Below are 18,404 nucleotides of genomic sequence, written 5' to 3' on the forward strand. Positions count from 1 at the left end.
AGCTCCCAGACAGCTGTATAATGGATTACTATGAAAAATACAAGCACAGAATGAGTGAGCTTGAAGCATTTAATATGGTAAAAGCTATAGGATTAATACTATTACCTTGTATATATGTGCTAGTGTAGAACAAAGCCCTGTTAAGTTTTATGTGGAGGTGGACTGTCCTATGCTGTGGTATGCAATCTCAAAAACAAAGCAGCTCCCCCTTCCAAACTTTGGAGCATATTCTATTCCAAAACTATATTAGGTGTCAGTAAAATAATAAAGTGAACACATGGAAGATTCTTTTTCAAGAGGGACTATTACCCTGGAAAATGAAATGTCAGTCTCCTTTTAAACCTAGACTGGTCTCCGTGCAGTTATTTCATAAAAATTCTTTTTATTGAAATTCATTATTTCCCTCTTTAAAATTGTTCTGCTTCATATAATATCATTTTCTTGTTGGACAATGTCTTGAAACCAACTAAATAACATAGTTTCCTAGCTTTATTCCATGTATTTTTGATCTTTAAAATAATCTGTTTTGAAGATGTCCGTCCCACGGGGAAAATTGGCAAGGTGACATTTGTACAAGAGAACAACTACAAAATGATTGACCTTCCTGGAACTGTTCTGTGGAAGTGTAGCCATTTGGAAGTGTATTGCCTCTCTTTCCCAAAATCATTATAGTAGCTAATCTTTCTTTCAGTTGAAGGTTGTTCTGGCTCCCTGCATAGAAGTTTTGATACTTCTGGATCGTCTTTGCTACCTCAAGGAGCAGGTATTTTTGTATTATATTTTATGATACCTAAAGGCTACATCAGTAAAATAAGACTATTTCAGCCAATTTATTACTGTGCAGGCCAAAAGTCTCTGTTGCAGAATTATTATTCTCATCATATTTGCAAAAGTATAAGCATTCATTCCATTTAGTATAAACATATGCCCAGCAGATGTTTTTATTTTCAGCAGAGCAGCAACAGTAAAGTTTATGTTCCTTTAATTGTATGGTAATTGCTAGTCAATAGACAGTGAAAAATTAATTAAATATGCAACAAATCTCATTTTATACAACATACTGAGATATTTAATAATTAATGAGAATTTTGGAAATGCTAAACAAATACTGTGCTGTACATGCTAGAGCTTCCAATGACTGTGTTTTAAAATGTATAATTCAAGAAATTTTTATTTAGATCCAAAATGTTTATGATTTCCTTTTATTCTTCCTTAATTAAGATTAATGATGAGGGAGGGTGTACTTTTTCCAACTGTATGGGTCAGCTGAGGTACGTTTGACTAACATGCAGCCTGGATATATTTTACAAGTATAGACCTGGGATATAATAAGCAAATGCTACTACATTTACTCCATAATGATTTATATTACAGTATTTCTTCTAACACTAATTTTGAGCTTGGCCTGATTAACTCAGAAGCAGCAGTCATACTTTTCTCTGCACCAGTAAACATTTTTCAGACAAATAATAATTTACTAGGAGGAAATGGTAGCATCTTCCAGCTTCTGCTCTGGGCCACAGTCAAAATAAGATTTTAAAATAAGGTTTGAAGACATTCATGTGAATAGCTCTGTTTTTCCACCATAAACCTTCCATTTTAACAGTTCCATTTTATCATAAGTAAAATTCACTTTATTCTCTGCCACAGTGCACTTGGAACAACTGAGTTGTAGTAATGTATGCTTTTGTTCTAACTGGTATTTTTACAGAGAGGCAATTTGAAATATTTAAATAATGATGTATTTTCCTAAATGCCAACCAGTTGTAAATCATTTAGAGATCTGTATGATTTCCAAGACAGGAGATCAGACTTGCTGCATTTAGCACTAATTTACCTTTTCTAAATGTAATATACGCATTGATTTAATCTTGTACTGGTTGATTCACAAAATGTGTTTAGGAAGAAAAAATAGAAATGATAAAAGCCATATGCAACTTGAAGACCAGATCCAGCTGGTCTGATTCATTTGAAAACTCAGTTAATTAGCTTCAATAGTAGAATGCGCTGCATAAAATGAGTAGGACTTGAGGAAGGGGGTGGTAAGCTATCATTTGGTAATGCAAGAAATAATTTAATGACTTTAAAATATATCCTGGTTTGGGTGTCCTTTTTCTCACACAAACTTTCCGTTTTCTTGTTAGATAAGTGTTTTCCCTGCTTTGCATTAAGGGTAATCTTTTTTTTCAATTTTGTATTTCAAAATGTGGACCTATTACCATATCTTAGCTTTTAAGTCAAACACATTCTTACGTACTTCAATCATATATCATTTTACAGGACAACATTGCCTGGTCTGGACTTGTGAAGTTATTTGATCCTGTGAAATCCCCCAGATGCTATGCAGTTATTGCTCTGAAGAAACAGTCACGTTTTTAAGTGGAAGCAAATTGCAGATAGCTTGAAAACTCTGAACTGATACTGCTGTTTCCTCCTTTCATTCTGTTATTTTTAACTGATCCTCAAGTATACCGTTTGCTTTTCAGCTACAAAAGTAAAAAGTGCAGTGCCTCTTGGAATCATAAGAAATAAACACCTCCTTTAAAACTACCATTGCTTCCTTATGTCAGTTATTTTAAAATGTTGATCATCTGACTTTATTATAAAATTTATGACCCATATTATGTGATTATTATTTTTAAATAATCTTGATGATTCTTCTTTTTAAGACATTACACTATGTGTCAATACTCCTTCTCTTGGTATTTCTAATCACAAGCTCATACCTTCTCAGTTTTCACCAGTGCCTGGCATCAGCAGTCTCAGACTGGCCTTGCCTTTTTTTTTTTTTTTTTTTTTAATTCAGATGGTGCACAGTATAAACAGAAAAATAACCTGCACTGTAAACGAGAGCTTCATGGACTGAGTAGGATCTTTATACTTCTCTGTTCTCAGGTCATCAGGACCAGCTTATTTATAGAGCAATCTAGAAAAGCCTAGGCAGTGACTACCTGCAAAGAGCAGTTTTGTATTAACCCCTTCTTCCTTCAGGCATGTTCCTGGCATGCACTTGTTTGCCTTTCGCTCTGAAAGAAAAAAATGTGTGTGCTCTAATCTAGTGGGAGATTTCCCAGTGCTTGAGAATCAGCTGCCCTGCTGGGATTCACTCTGTAATCCTTGGGTTGTATCAGAAAGCTATTATCTGGCCCAAATGTGTTGGGTATAAATACTTTGGTACCCAAGTGAATTGAAACTTGCTAGGCAGTTTCTTGTTGGCTATACTGCATTCATGAGTGGGAAATTTATTTGTTGATGCATTTATCTCAGTGGGTTGCCTAATTAAACTTGCAGATTTTCCATCAATTAAAAAAGAGAAAAGTTTCTATTCTAAGTCCTAGTGCTTTTTATTAGAATTTTCCAGCATATATAAAACATAATTAACTACCAGTGCACAGAAAAAAGTACAACAAATAAATAATTCAACATTAAAGAAGAAAAAGGGAGAATACAACGTTGGTGGGGAGAAGATGAGAATAACAAAATATTTTTATATTAATTGTATAGTGACAGTAATAGTCATGGCAATAAGACTGAGTTTCAGATGTGAGTAGGAACAAATCTTACTCTGTTTCAGTCTGCAAAATATAATGAGAGCTTGTGAACATGGCCATTCAAGAAAAGAAAAGTAAAGTATTTTTCTAACAGGTCACATCACTCTTGATGTGTTCACTTGGAAGAAATACTTTTTTTGGTGCTGTAAGTTCACTGCTGTCTACTTCAGGACTCACAGTCCTTATTAGCTCCACGGATCCAGTATGAGCTTCTCACATTTGTTTGGTCCCAGTACATTCCAGTCCTTAGAGCTACTGAACACTTGCAGTACCCAAGGAAATTAATAAAAGTTGCAGGTGCTCACAGCATCTTTGCAGTAGAGCTAAGAAGAGAAAATGAGGCCGTCCATAACTTTTTGTTATACAGGGAATACTGCAGAAACTAACAAGCAGGTAAATTCTATTCCCAGGAGAGGAATCAAAAGAAATAAAATCATTTCCTAACCTCTAAGCATCTGGAAGAAAAAAAACCCAGTAATATCTGATACAAATAAAGAGGCAATCTAAAGTATCTGACGTTAAAAAGAAAAAAGATGAACAAAAATCTTACAAAAATTTGGGTTATTATATTATGTTCTTCTAAGACATGATAACTTATTATTAGTGAAGTTTTAGAGTGTTGTCATTCCAATCTTATGCGCTGTTGGAAAAATTTACTTGGGGATGAAATGGGCTTTTTTGTGTTATGAATTGATTCTTCTTTTTCAGATCAAATACTAAAAACTGGGCATATATGATGTACAAACAAAGAAAGCACAGTTTCTCACCATGAGCAAGTGCTTAAAAGTACCCTGTTCTGGTCCCAAAATATCAGTTTCAGCAAGCCCCACCTGGTTTAATTTGAACACAGTTGAAATGTCATAGGTTAATCAGACTAGTGCTGATTTTATGTGGTATTTCAACGTGTGAAATGCTATCTGAATTCAAAGTTAAATTCTTATTACTATCTAATGAGGTCGTTTGCAACAGTTTAGAATAACAAGCATATTTCTAGGATTAGCCCAAGTGCTTTTCCACCGATTCAAAAATGTCTGAATAGATTTGCATGTCCCCCCAGCAACTTCTCAGGCTCTTTCAGTACTTTTCACGTACTTTGTAGTCTTTGCAGGCAAAGACAGAGGCGATGTGCCTCTTGGAATAATAACTATCAAGAGGTTTATATGACGAGTTTGCATTCAGCAAAGTCAGTTTCTGTCTGCTCTCAAAGCTGTTTCGATGCTTTTGATGCCTGAATACCTGTGAGCTATTGTTTATATAATGGAAAAATCGGTAACTAATCAAGATTAATAAAATAATTTTTCTTCATGGTTATTGCCAGAAGTTCTTCCATAATGTAAACCATATCCTAAATATAATGAAGACTTCTGATAGAAAAGAATCTCCACTTTCTTTCAGTGTAACAGAAAGCTATCTTTCTTGTTACGCTCCCTAAGGAATAGTGGATATATCTGCTTTCCCTCAGGTGTTTGTCTGATTCTGTTCATGGAACACCTATGCATTCTGTAGCAGATTTGGAGTGGTTTGTTTATTTTTCTTGGGGCTGAAACCTGTTCTTCAACAGAGGAACAAGAGTATATGCAGGATATGTGCACAGCCTGAGTATCCAGGAGTACGTTGTAGCTCTAAGATCTCCAAGCCTGCTTTTGTGACAATAAACTTTAATTATGCAGTTCTAATTCATTCCTTAGAACATCACACCACAAAAGAAAAATTGCACTGTTTTAGTTTCTGGAATTTAAAGTTTTTTTCTGATAAAATATTAAGTATTTTTTGATACAAATTACCTTCTTCATTGACATTATTCTTTAATTTGCTGTTAAAATAACAACTGTCTGCTTCGAGTTAAAATGCTTTTGCTATGTCATGATGGACTTAAAAATCTTGAGACTCAAAATCTGTACGTCCTATGATGGTGTAAAAGCTACACAGGTAAATCATGCCAATTACCCTGAGAGGTTGTTCTCTGGACATTGACAACTCGCCTGGACATGACTCTGTGTGACCTGCTGTAGGTGAACCTGCTTTAGCAGGGGGTTGGACTAGATGATCTCCAGAGGTCCCTTCCAACCCCGACCATTCTGTGATTCTGGGATTCTGTAAAATGTATTTGGCTTGGTGGCAGCTATATGTTTTTTTATGATTGGAGTGTTCTTTCCTATCAGTACTTATTGGTTCAGATCTGCTTTTTTCCTAAAAACCATCCTAAGTATGTCATTCCCACATAGTGGATGAGGGAGAGGCTGAGGATGTTGTCTACCCGGACCTTAGTAAAGCCTTTGGCACCATCTCTCACAGCATTCTTCTGGAGAAACTGGCTGCTCGTGGCTTGGAGGGTTGTACTCTGAGTTAAAAGCTGCCTGGATGGCTCAGCTCAAAGAGTGGTAGTAAATGGGGTTACATCCAGCTGGTGGCTGGTCACAGGTGGTGTTCCCCAGGGCTCAGTCTTGGGGCCAGCTCTGTTTAACAGCTTTATCAATGACCTGGACAAAGGAATCCTATCCACCCTCATTAAGTTTGCAGATGACACCAGGTTGGGTGGGAGTGTTGATCTGCTTGAGGGTAGGAAGGCTCTGCAAAGGGGTCTGGACAGGCTGGATCAGCAAGCCTAGGCCAATAGTATGAGGTTCAATGAGGAAAAGTGCCGGGTCCTTCCTGCACTTGTGTCACCAGCCCCACACAGCACTACAGACCTGGGGCAGAGTGGCTGGAAAGCTGCCTTGGGGAAAGGACCTGGGGGTGCTGGCTGACAGCTGGGTGAACGTGAGCCAGCAGTGTGCCCAGGTGGCCAAGAAGGGCAACAGCATCCCGGCTTGTATCCAAAACAGTGTGGCCAGCAGGACAAGGGCAGTGATTGTCCCCTGTACTTGGCACTGGTGAGGCCCCACCTTGAATACTGTGTTCTGTTTTGGGGCCCCTCGCTGCAAGAAAGGTCCTGAGGTGCTGGAGCGTGTCCAGAGAAGGGCAATGGAGCTGGTGAAGGGTCTGGAGCACAAATCTGATGAGAAACATCTGAGGGAACTGGGGTTGTTTAGCTTGGAGAGCAGGAGGCTCAGGGGGGACCTTATCACTCTCTACAACTGTCTGAAAGGAGGTTGTAGGCAGGTGGGGGTTGGTCTGTTCTCCCAAGTAACAAGAGACAGGACAAGACGAAATGGCCTCAAGTTACACCAGGGGAGGTTTAAATTGAATATTAGGAAAAATTTCTTCACTGAAAGGGTTGTCAAGCATTGGAACAGGCTGCCCAGAGATGTGCTGGAATTACCAACCCTGGAGGTGTTGAAAAAATGCATAGATGTCATGCTTAGGGACATGGTTTAGTGATGGACTTGGCAGTCCTGGGTTAACAGTTGGACTCAATGATCTTAAGGGTCTTTTCCAACCTAAATGATTCTGTGATTCTATTGCCAGAGATCACTGATACAAAGGACAAGTGGTAAAATAGGACCAGCACCAAGAAAGTCTTCCCTGCTTGTGTGCAAAATAGCCAACTTAGCATGGTGTTTCAGACTTTTCTCTGGGAAGTAGCTGAATACCCAATTTTTGTTAGCTTCTTTAAATCTCTTTATCCTGTGTGTCTTATAAGTCTTTCTGATGTATGTCCTTCTTGCTGATATATATCCTAGTGCTGTGAGAGAAACCCATGCTAGGCTGTGAGCCATGAAGAATTTTCATTGTCTGTAATCAAATAAGAACTGAAGTATAGTTGCTTAAATAGACATTTAAATTGGCCACCTAACCCTTAGAACTGCAATTTTAGCTTCCTTAGTTTCTGAGATCCATTCAAATTTTGTATCTTCCAAAATTCCCATACTTCCTGCCAGATGGGTACATGGCCTAATTCTCTGAGATCTAGCTGCAATTCCCTCACCGTCTGAAATAACCAATTTAGTTTAGTGGTTCTATAGTCTGTATCTCCAGGCAACTGCTGAATAAATTTGTTTCCCTGAATTTGCTTATCCCTGGTTGTTATCTTTGTCAACATTGTATTCAGCATACTGTAAGAAAAGGAGTAAAATCCTTCTGAGACTTGGGATGCCTCGGAGAAGTTGCACCACTGTTATGCTTCTTATTGCTTTCTTCCTTAAAGCCTTGAAATTAATTCCTGATGGTCAGACAGATTAATAAGCACCAGACAGCCTGAGAGTCATAGGCTCTCTCTCTTCAGATGCAAGGACATCTCCAGGAGCCTTTTTTGATTCAAGAGCTCTGAGGCATTTTCTTCACAGAAATTTCAGCGCACATTATCATTAGACTAAAAAGTCCAAGGAAACCCACCAACTGCCTCAAACTGTTAGAACATGCTGCTGCACACCAGTGTTCCTGGTATACGCCTGCATCTTCCTCAAAGCTGTCTGTAATGTCTGTGTCAAACTGGAGAAGAATAGACACTTGTCTCACCATCCCAGTGATGCTGTTCATGAAATCTGCAAGAGAATGACACTACTCTCTGCTTTGTGTATAAAGGCAACAGAACTCTTAGAATGGGTATGTATTTCCAACATCCAAAGATTTCTTTAGATGTCATTATTGAAATCCATTTAACAGACTTCTTCAGTCAGTCCAGTCTGTTAGTTACTTCAGTCAGCACTGACTTGTTAATAGGTCTACAAAATTTAGTAGTTTTAGTTCCACATGGTTTTAGTTCCACGAGTGGACCTTTCTCATAATACAGTTTTGTTATTCATCAAAAAAGGTCATGACTTCAACTAATTGCTACAGGTCATGACTTCAACTAATTGCTATGAGTGGGAGCTTCTTCTAGATGTATTTATTTATTGATTTTACAGTAATTCTAAGTTGTTTTATCCAAGTGGAATCCTACTACATACTATCATTTCCTCAGAAGTGTGGATTCGGAGGAAATCAGAAAATGGTTTCTATATTACTAATGAAATTTAGAAGAAATTGAAATTGTACTGCATAAGTGTGTATTTGGGTAGTAAAGCACAGCGTATGTACAGGCTACATCATAAGGCACCCTGTTAAACTCAAATTACAAAGCACACAGGCAAGATTATATGGGCAAAATATCTCAAAGATTTGCAGTTACTGTAAAGTATATTATTATTCTTTATAAACTGTAGGAAAAAATGTAATTACTCAATGAAAATACAGGAAAACATGAACTTTCAGCAAGCAAACAGGAGATTCAGATTTTAAACTTGCTTAACAATCTAGGAATTAGCTAAAAAAAAATGTAGGGCAACATCTGATACTCTGTTCACCCCAGGAAATCAAGCTGTAGCTGTTGTATAATCCATAGTTTTGGTCTATGGTGCTTGGGGTTTTTTGTTTGTTTGTTTGTTTGTTTTGTTTGGGGGGGGGGTGGTGGTGCTTGGTTTTTTTTTTAATAATACATTATCAATAAAATATCTCTTTTCAGTCTTTCACAATTGCAGTCACAGTGGCTATGTTCAGTAAGAAAGGAGTTCCCATTTCCTCTTGTATGTAACACATGCCAACAAGGTACAGTTTTTTAATATCTTTGTTTAAAATTAACAAAGACTGTCCAAAAGCAAAATATCACTTTTAAATTTAATATATATAATATATTATATATTATTATTATATATTATATATATATTATTAATATATATAATATATTATATAATATAATATATTAATTAATATAAATTTAATATAGTTTATCTCTGGATTAAAAAATTCTGCATGTGAAACCTGTGCAAGCTTTTAACTTTTCATTACGAAATTTTCAGGTTTATGTAATCTCTTTCTCCTTGCAGCTGGACCAATATGAATTTATTCATGTAGATGAAGATGTTGTCAGGGCAGCTAGTATTGGGTTTCACATGGAATTTATCAAGAAAATCAAGATGCAGATGCAGTAAATCTACTGAGCCAACAAATCAGATTGCTAGACTGAAGCTCAGATTGCTTTAACACACCAACTGTCAACTCTTTCATGAATCACTGATGAAAAGAGCAAAGCTGTCAGCTTACTGAATAACTCTGTAGTGTCTGGCACCAAAAGAGAAAATTCTAAATAAGAAGGAGCAGTGATCACCTCTCCTGATTATGTAAACCTTCAGAAACAATAATTAAAATGTACAGTTGTAAATCTGTGTTGTTTATTACACCTCCTATTATTAGAGTAATGAATAAAGACTGACAGCAGAAGTAGCCATGCTGTTTCTCAACTATAAATCCTAAACTCACTTGTTAGTCTTAGAAAGGCTGAAGTCATCAAGAGGACACACAGATGTTAAAAAGTGTAGAATGAGCTGTACATTACTTGGATAAATGTGCTGTTTGCTAACCTTTTTATACTCTAAGGCATGGGTATCAATTCAAAGAACACAACTCACAAAATACTCAATGGACAGCATATAAACCAAGTTTTATCAATTGTAAGGTCTTCATTATTTATTGGTAGGTTATTATTAGCTAACAAGAGTTATAAGGGTGATTTCAGCAAAATCGTTGCTCTGCTGTTTATGATTAAGAATTTTTTTAAAAAGCAAATAAAAAAATTTGAAACCCTTACTTTCCCAGAAATTTTAGTTTTAATTTGGGAACAGGAATAATGGTATAGAGTCATGCGATAAAAATGCATATAATTAAGATTACTCCTAGTCATATTCTTCTTTTAAGTAAAACAAAGTCTGCCCAACAAGGGCTTTAGAGAAGTGCTCATTTACTTTTTTTAAAAGTCACACTTCTTTCTAAAATCACAGTTCTGTAGTGATGCTGAACTTTTTTTTTTTTTTTAATAAGATTAGATTGAGTTTATTTACAAAAGGAAGGTATTCAAACAAAACACATTGAGAAGTGCTACTTTGTTTCTGAGAAGTGCTACTTTGTTTCTGTGCTTATCCACAGTGCTGCAGATGTGAGAGAAAATGTAATAAGCGTTAAGAGGTGATTTTTTTGATAACTATTCCATTTGCACTAGTTAATCACTTGAATCAAGTTTAATGCCATCCATCTAAACATGAGTTATTGAAATAATGACTTATGGAGAAAATTTAATTTCCTAAATCAGACATTTAAATAGCATTGAAATCGAAATAATCACTTTTCAAAAGATATGCACATCCTTTGAATAATTGTAATTTGTCTATATAGAAAAGGACAAATCCAAGCATTCAGTTTATACAAAAAGTCAATAGATAAAACATTAACAGATATTAATACGAAACAATGTTACATACAGTTATGTAGTGAAGATCTGGGTCGTCTTCATCTGAGTCACTGGCAGCTTTCCATTGATTTCCATGGGAGCAGGCTTGGATACAAAAGCATGAAGACAAACAGTGTGGATGATCAAATATCTTTTGTACAAAGACAGTTCCAAATTTACATTTGTGAAGGCAAAGAGTCCTTTATCTATACATATTGAACAGTATAGAAATGATTGTGAACACTGGTTCATCTCTTCCTGACAGTAAGAGAAGGTTCAAATGGCTTTTTGTGTTGGTTTTTTTTAATTATTATTTTTTATTTCAGTTAACATTATTTTAATGCATTAAAACTCTCAGGATTTTCTTTTCTCCGCTCACTGGTCCTTTAACAATGAGAGCACTGATTACAGTAATACAGAGTTAAATGGCACTTACTGTTCCTAAGAAGAACTCCAGTGTCACTGAAGCCAATGGTAAAGTTCCCGTGAACTCTATTATAACTGTTTATATGAATAAGGAAAGCAAGATTTAACCTTAATTCTTCAAAAAGCAACATTTGTTACAATACTCTAACAGAATATCTTCATAGCAAGATTTCACTATAAAACTGTATTTCTCTTCTTTCCCTTCCTCTGTACAGAAATTTTATAGAACACTGTAAAACAAAGAACTGAATTTATATAAATGGTATGTTTCCCTAATTAGCCACCTGAGTCAGCACTTTGCAGGCAGTGCATCCCTTATCATGAACTATGTGTTAATGCTAATTAATAACTTAGTTATTACTTAGTTATGTCAGTGAGAATCATATTTTTTTAAATTTTGCTGTTTGTTATGATTTAGCATTTAGCTTTAAGATGACATTAATTAATTGTCTAATGTGTCACAATTATTCATTCACTTCTTGTTTATTATTGAAATATTGCAGTTTCATATGTTGCTAATTTATTTTTCCTTGGCAGACTGTACCTAAGTTTCTGGAAAGGCAAATCTAGGAACATTCGTGTTTTTATGCATTAGTGTTTTACAGTTTTATTGAATGAAATAGGAGTGTTGTGGTATGGTAAATAATGTAGTGTTTCTCCATTAAAACAGCTGCCAAAACAAATCTGAATACATGCAAGAGAAGATTACAGTTTACAGTAAGCACTTAGTTTCTTTACCAGTTTTTCATCAGAAGTTAATGGCAACTTAATTCACTGCTTTTTAGTCAGTTAAGATTTGAGACCAGCTTTACATTCTGATTCTCCAGTTCAGGAAAGGAAAGACAGATCTGCTTTTCACCATGTAAAACCAATGTTATTACATTATGTCCTAGAGGCCACATCAGCCTGTTAGTGTGGTATTACCCCAAATTAATTCTATGCTTTGCAACATCGCCAGTTGACTGTGGTGAAGTGATGCCCTGATATGGCTGTACTTCTGCATAGTTCAGGGGAGGAGCAGGTGTATCCTCTGAGGATCAAGTCAGAGTTTGAGACAGGAGTGTGGTCTAGAGGAATATATAAGGGAGAACGTTATTATTTCTGTTCTGCCCCCCACTGCTTTTGCTACGCCTTCAAGCACTTTGGGTTAAGAGTTTTCTCTTACCATCTAAGGGTAGCAATGAACAGCTTGCACGACGCTTGTAGCTGATGAGCAGGTCAAGCACGGCTCCTGTAGAGCTGTTTCATGAAATTAGTGCCAGGGACATGCTGCCACCAAATACTGGCTAATTCCAGTTGTGGAAGTCAGCCTGGTTTGTACCTGACATATTCAGTCATTGCAGTGAGTAGCCTTATTAATGCAGTGGAGTGCTTAGTCAATTAGGGAACTATTCTCTTCTACAGTGAACTTCTCCAGGCTACACCTGTCCTCAGATCATGCCAAGGATGTTTTTGGTTTTGTGTGTATCAGCTCCAGGAAAGTGTTGGCATGCAGTTGTTAAGATCCTGAAGACTGAGGCCCTCACATACTCACCTGCTAATATTTTTTTCTGTATTTTCTTTTTATGCATGCAAGGGATTGGGTCCAGCTGGTGAAAGAATAGTTAAACACTGTAGACAGAAACACAATTACAGCATAATCAAAAAATCTGGTGATGTAAAGGCTCCTTGTCTTACTCAAATACCTTCAATTAGAACACTTTCCAGATCAGAGTATCAGATCTATTTTCTATCACTAGAAGTAAAACAAAGTGTTATATCAGAAAACAATCCTGTTCTTGGAATAAGTGGGTGGAATTCAGACTGAATATACATGTTTCAGTGTATCCATCTAAAAATAAGGGTCTGAGAAATCTTAATTCCAGTTTTCATTTTGGAAATGACTTCTCATTTATTCTCCTCTTCTTGCTTCCTTCATATTTATTCTACTTTGTTCTTGTGCCTTCATGAAAGACTGGGGAAGGATGTGAGCACTACTGTGTATCAGCAGTGACAGCCAGAGCTCAGTATGCAAAATACAGTGATGTTTTCTGGAAAGGAACATGTATCATGTATTATCAAAACTATGTGACCTCTTCTAGGAGTGAAATCAGAATACTGTCTAAAATCTGCTAAGTTTTCACTGCAAAGAACGGATGATTTTCATTTTCCCTAATTGTCTTTTTCCTTCCCAAGAATATTGTTGCAGGACTTACTTTCTCTTCGAGGAGAAGTGACACAGTGCTTTACAACATGGTGGGGTGTACTATTCCAGGTTGTTCTGAACGTTTTTTTTTATTGAACTAGAGTGCTTCCCTTGAGCAGGTATTCACAGGCTTGCCATTGAACATTGCAATGCATATTTTCATTCCCAGGTTGCCTAGAGGACATTATTAAAATGAACAACAACAACAAAAAAAACCCCCACCAACCCAATTTTTGTTCAGACAGGTGAGGATTATTATGTGTGATAAATCATAAACATCCCCCTTTGTTGGCAGAAAAGCACCTTGAATGTACACTACCTACATTATCACTACATTTGCATTCTGACAGTCCTCTTCAAAATGAAATGTTCTTTAAAGTGCTTTTCAAAAATTGACCTTCAGTCTTGAAACATCTCCTCAGGGAAACTATCCTTTTGTGTCAGAAATGTAATTTTTATCTTTAATATTTAAATTCTATGGACTTTTTCACCTGTTCTTGCTGGTTTGTTTTCTTCAGTTGTGTAATAATGGAGTGTTAAAGAGAAGTACCATTTTACCATTGAAGTAAAAGTTTGCAACATATATTTTCAAGTAATCTAAATAAGTTTTCATACAAAGAAGAAAACCGGACTGTGTTTTGTAGATGATGAGAATGTCTGTGCCTATTACAAACAGTTTTAGACTTACAAAGTTCCAATGACAACATGCAGTCACTTCCTTCAGTCTGAATGGCTTATGAAAACAAAACAGTGACGTACTAAGCAACATGTACTCCAGTGGTCTGCACTCCCCAAAACAAGGCAAATTGTTCTAGACAGGTATTTTTATCTAAGACACAACTCATCAATGAAAACCTGAAATCCCTAATGTTTGTTATGAAAGTTAGCTACAGCCCTATTAATATTTTAAAGTTCTCTTTCATTCTTTTTGTGTATAATCAATGTATCTTCTGTTGAAAGTGATCTTAGAAGTGTTTACATTCAGTTCCCGAAAAAATCTGTATTTGTCTGTGGTCTTAAAATGCCAGGGTTTTTTACCTCTGCAATTTGTTGCTAAGAAAATGCCCCAAAATGCACACAGGTAATAAATTACTTCCCATAACAAAACAAGCATGCTTCAGTAAACACTACCAAAAGAATACTACAAAGCATTTCCATTTTCTGGACTGAATGTAATCTTTCTTTGTAAAAAGAGTATTTTTCATTGAGTGTGTATGTGCTACACAGAAGAACAGAAAGATGTGACATTAATTGATTCTTTTTGATTGAGACTTTTTACTTAGTGAATACTTATGTGAATTCTGCTCCTGAGTGTAAAATACATGAACTATCTATATGTAATTTAAACCTAAAAATCAACCTGCAAGATACCTGCTTGATTCTGTCTCATTACTTGCTGCTGAATTCCCCTAGACATGACTCGTACTTGCAGATCATATTTATCTCTCATATTTGTTGCCTTGAAATATACATTAATATCTTCAGGGAATAACTGTTGGCCTGCAGATGGTTCACAAATGGTAGAATTATTATTTACATCTTTCATTGCTTTGTTTTCTGACTGGGTAATTTCTGCAGCAAAGCAAGATCTGTTTCTACAGACATTGGTTCATCTGCTTAGGCTCACCACTCTAGTCCTGTTTAGGTCATGAGGCACTTCATTGTAGTAAAAATAGGTGGGGAATATCTTAGAGGATCATGAGCTAAAACAGCAAGAATGGTAAATTGAAGGAGGGGATTAATGATGGAATATAAATTATGAATGATATTTCTGGCACCTATTAGGGCATCTGATCAAAATTAGCACTTGTAATTACTTATTTAATGAAGATCTTCTATGAAAGTATTTATGGAACATATACAGAAAATAGGCACAAACAAAGCCAAATAAATATGTTTTAAAAATCAAATGGATAGTTAAAGTAAACATTTCTGAAACATATTTATCCCAGACTTCTCTGCAAGATAAATTTGGTATGCATGATATACACATTTAATATTTATATTCATATAATGATCAAATTAGTATGCCATGAACCAAGTCTAGGAAGGAAATTCAGAGATTTGATGCCAGAAAGAACACTGCACGATATGCAGACTGAACATTCAAAGCAAGCGCATGAAAAATAGCCAAATATATAGTGAATCGGACATACCACAGGATGTTTTGGAAACACAGCAACGGCAACAATGGAAACTTTTTAAACTTTGTTAAACCAGAACAGAAAACAAAAGCAAGACCAATTTAATTAATTAATGAAAAAAAGATGTTGACCATTTGGAACACAGCAAATGTAAACCAAAATAATTGAGCGGAACGGAAAGGAGATTTGTTTCCAGTTAGTGTATCTATTTTTACACATTGTATGCTCAACACACACAAAGTTTTATAAATAATTATCTCTAATAGGAAAATTCTAAGCCAGCTCAGTGGGCGTTAACGATACAAGGCAACATGTTTGACTCAGATCTGCTTGAATATAACTGTGCATTTTAGGGACATGGTTTAGCGGTGGACTTGGCAGTGTTAGGTTTGCGGTTGGGCTCAATGAACTTAAAGGTTTTTTCCAACCTAAATGATTCTCTGATTCTCTGATTCTATTTGATTTACAAAATTTATTGTGCTTGTACTGTCATGGTGTATAAACATATACCTTGCGGTGTGGTGATTTGAATAGCACAAAGTAATGAATTTCTGTCATTGATTCTACTGTGTCTAGATGTATATTTCACAGTTTTTACAAATATGTCAGGATTTGATGAAATTTGCAGTTTAGGCAAAGCCATAGTAATGTTTCCATTAAGTTTTCCCATGTTTCTCTATTTTAATCTTCAATTTCATTTTTTCATTTCTGGAAAAGAAAGTCACCTTGTCTTTTTGTATTTTCTTTAGTAAACATTCCCACTGCTCTCTATTGAATATGAGATGAGGTAATACTGCCATGCAAGGAATATCTTCTCAATTTCAATCCATTATATCAATCATTAATATGAATCTAAAAGTCATTACATAGTAACCCCAAGAGCTGTTTTGTTCCCATTTCCCATTCCCTTATGCAAGCCTATTTTAATACTGGAATGTTCAGAGAAGGAGCAGTATTGAAAATTCTTGTTGGGTTTTCTTAGACTGTATTTTCTGTCTGCTGTTTTTCCTTATAACTCCTGTGACAAATCCAGGGCTAGTGTCTGAACACACTTTTTTCTACTTATTGGGCATGAGAAAGTTGCCCTCCTGCACTAACAGTGTGGAACATCTACAGAGGAATTGTTCCTACTTACATCTGAGCAAAGGTTGCTTTATCCTATCCTCTCTTTCTATCAGGCATTCAGAAGTCAGCATTGTTTATTTTAATGTACCTTCTGCTCTCTTGATGGCATGGTTCACCTCAGTGACTGCTTAAGTAGGGTAATACTTTTTAAAAAAGTAGAAGATATTTTCTAATTGCTTGACTCCAAGTACTGGTGTTTCAAGGAAACCTTCCAAACGTGATTTCATAATGCTGTATCTTAATGCAGAAAACACTGACAGAGGAAGAAAAGGTTGGAGTTTGTAAGGTCTATGGCTCTATCTTCTCCTAAACAACTTCCGTGCACCAGGAAAGTCGCCTCACCTTTATTTTCCTGATGGATGAAGTGTTGCATGTTAGCAACTTGTAGACAAAAATGTTTGTGGTAATTATCTTATAACCACTTCCACCAAGGATACATGAAGGATGCAAGTTAGTTTCAAAGTTTTGACTAGTTACAAAGATTTTTGTAATTTTTGAGGAAATAGAGAGAAGTGGTTGAATTCCTTAGCTGAGGTTCTTCCTGAAGTTAGATAACTACTGAAAGGAGATTTTCTGAACCTTATGAAAGATGTTAATTTAATGTAGTTTTGTGTGCATGTTCTTCTTCAAGAATTTCTTAGTTTTCTTGAAATATTTTCAGATTTCCCCTTGTTAGGATAATAATTGATCACCAGCCAAATAATTAGCATTCCTACCTGTATTCCTACCAGTCTAGGATTTTTTGTGCAGCCAAAGGAAAAAGTTAATTGATGAGGACATAGTTCTTCTCAGTGTGACCTATAAATAAAATCTCCTTTAGTCAGTGGAAAATATAAGGAATTTTCCTGATCTCAATTCCTTTTATATGGCATGTAGCAAGAACACCAGTACATTTTCTATTACAAATATCAGCCTTCTAGTCTAGTTCTCATACTTTTTTCCCAGGAAGTTAAATTAAGAATATATATATATATATATTTAATACAAATGCTTCTTTTATTGTAGTAATAAGCATAAAAATCTAGAAAATCAACCCATTGGCACAATATCTTTTTCACCATATAAAACAAATTCTGAATGTCAGAGTATCAAGCCTTCAAGGCATCAACTTTTAAAGTCACCACCCCACATTAACTAAGGAATGTTACACTTATCTTAGAAGTAAAATCCTTACATATGCCAAGAAAAGAAGTTTAGATTCTGTCTGCTAGGTTTCCCTTCTTTCAGACTTCACATTTGTGCCTATGTATGTGTATTATTATGTATTTTTAAAGTCCTACCTGGACCTTAAAAGTATTACTGAAAAGGAAAACTATGAATTCAAAGTGTTGAACTAGAGGTTGCTCTTGGTCCACTGGAATTTGTTCAACTATGGTCTCATGTTCCACGGAGCCCTCTGTTAACCCCATGACTTACTCCAGTTCAAAGCACTGTCTAAACTGTTGCTTCTCAAAAATGGAAGTGCTTGACAGAGGCTTATTGTACAAGCTCAGTATGGATTGTTTTCCCCTCAAGAAAACTTAGCTTATGTTATACCACAGTAATTGCAGAATGATGACAACATCACCTTGCCAGGTTTCTGGCAATTTTCCAGTCTTCTAAGCTTGCAGACCTTGGAAATCCATTTAGCTCCCCACAGAATATAAATTTTAGCATTTGCACATGGATTTAGTTCACAACTGAAAGTTTCCTGTTGAAAATCCACAAATTGTCTCCACCAAATCCAGGCAGAATACTTGTGAAGGTTCAGAGAAAATCTGAAGAGCTTTCCTCTGAGAGTGAGGGAGATGTTACAGGACCATCTAACAAGGGATGTAAATAATTGTTTTTAT

At 35.9% G+C, this 18,404-nt stretch overlaps 1 protein-coding gene across 4 annotated transcripts in view; it reads left to right on the top strand.

The window, feature by feature from the left end:
- METTL25 (methyltransferase like 25) overlaps window positions 1–18,404 on the top strand; it is an 89,855-nt gene that overhangs the window by 62,225 nt on the left and 9,226 nt on the right. For 2 of the 4 annotated variants that reach the window (XM_055710623.1, XM_055710624.1), the window contains 3 exons: window positions 3–77; window positions 692–763; window positions 2,281–2,550. The exons of 1 other annotated variant lie outside the window; for it this stretch is intronic. In XM_055710623.1, coding sequence (XP_055566598.1) covers window positions 3–77; window positions 692–763; window positions 2,281–2,379 — 246 coding nt within the window. In that variant the 3' untranslated portion in view covers window positions 2,380–2,550. Of the gene's footprint in view, window positions 1–2; window positions 78–691; window positions 764–2,280; window positions 2,551–18,404 lie in introns of those variants that run through there. One more of the 4 variants, XM_055710625.1, reaches the window with a different exon arrangement.

This window comes from Falco cherrug, chromosome 5, assembly GCF_023634085.1.
Source record: "Falco cherrug isolate bFalChe1 chromosome 5, bFalChe1.pri, whole genome shotgun sequence".
Lineage (NCBI taxonomy): Eukaryota > Metazoa > Chordata > Aves > Falconiformes > Falconidae > Falco > Falco cherrug.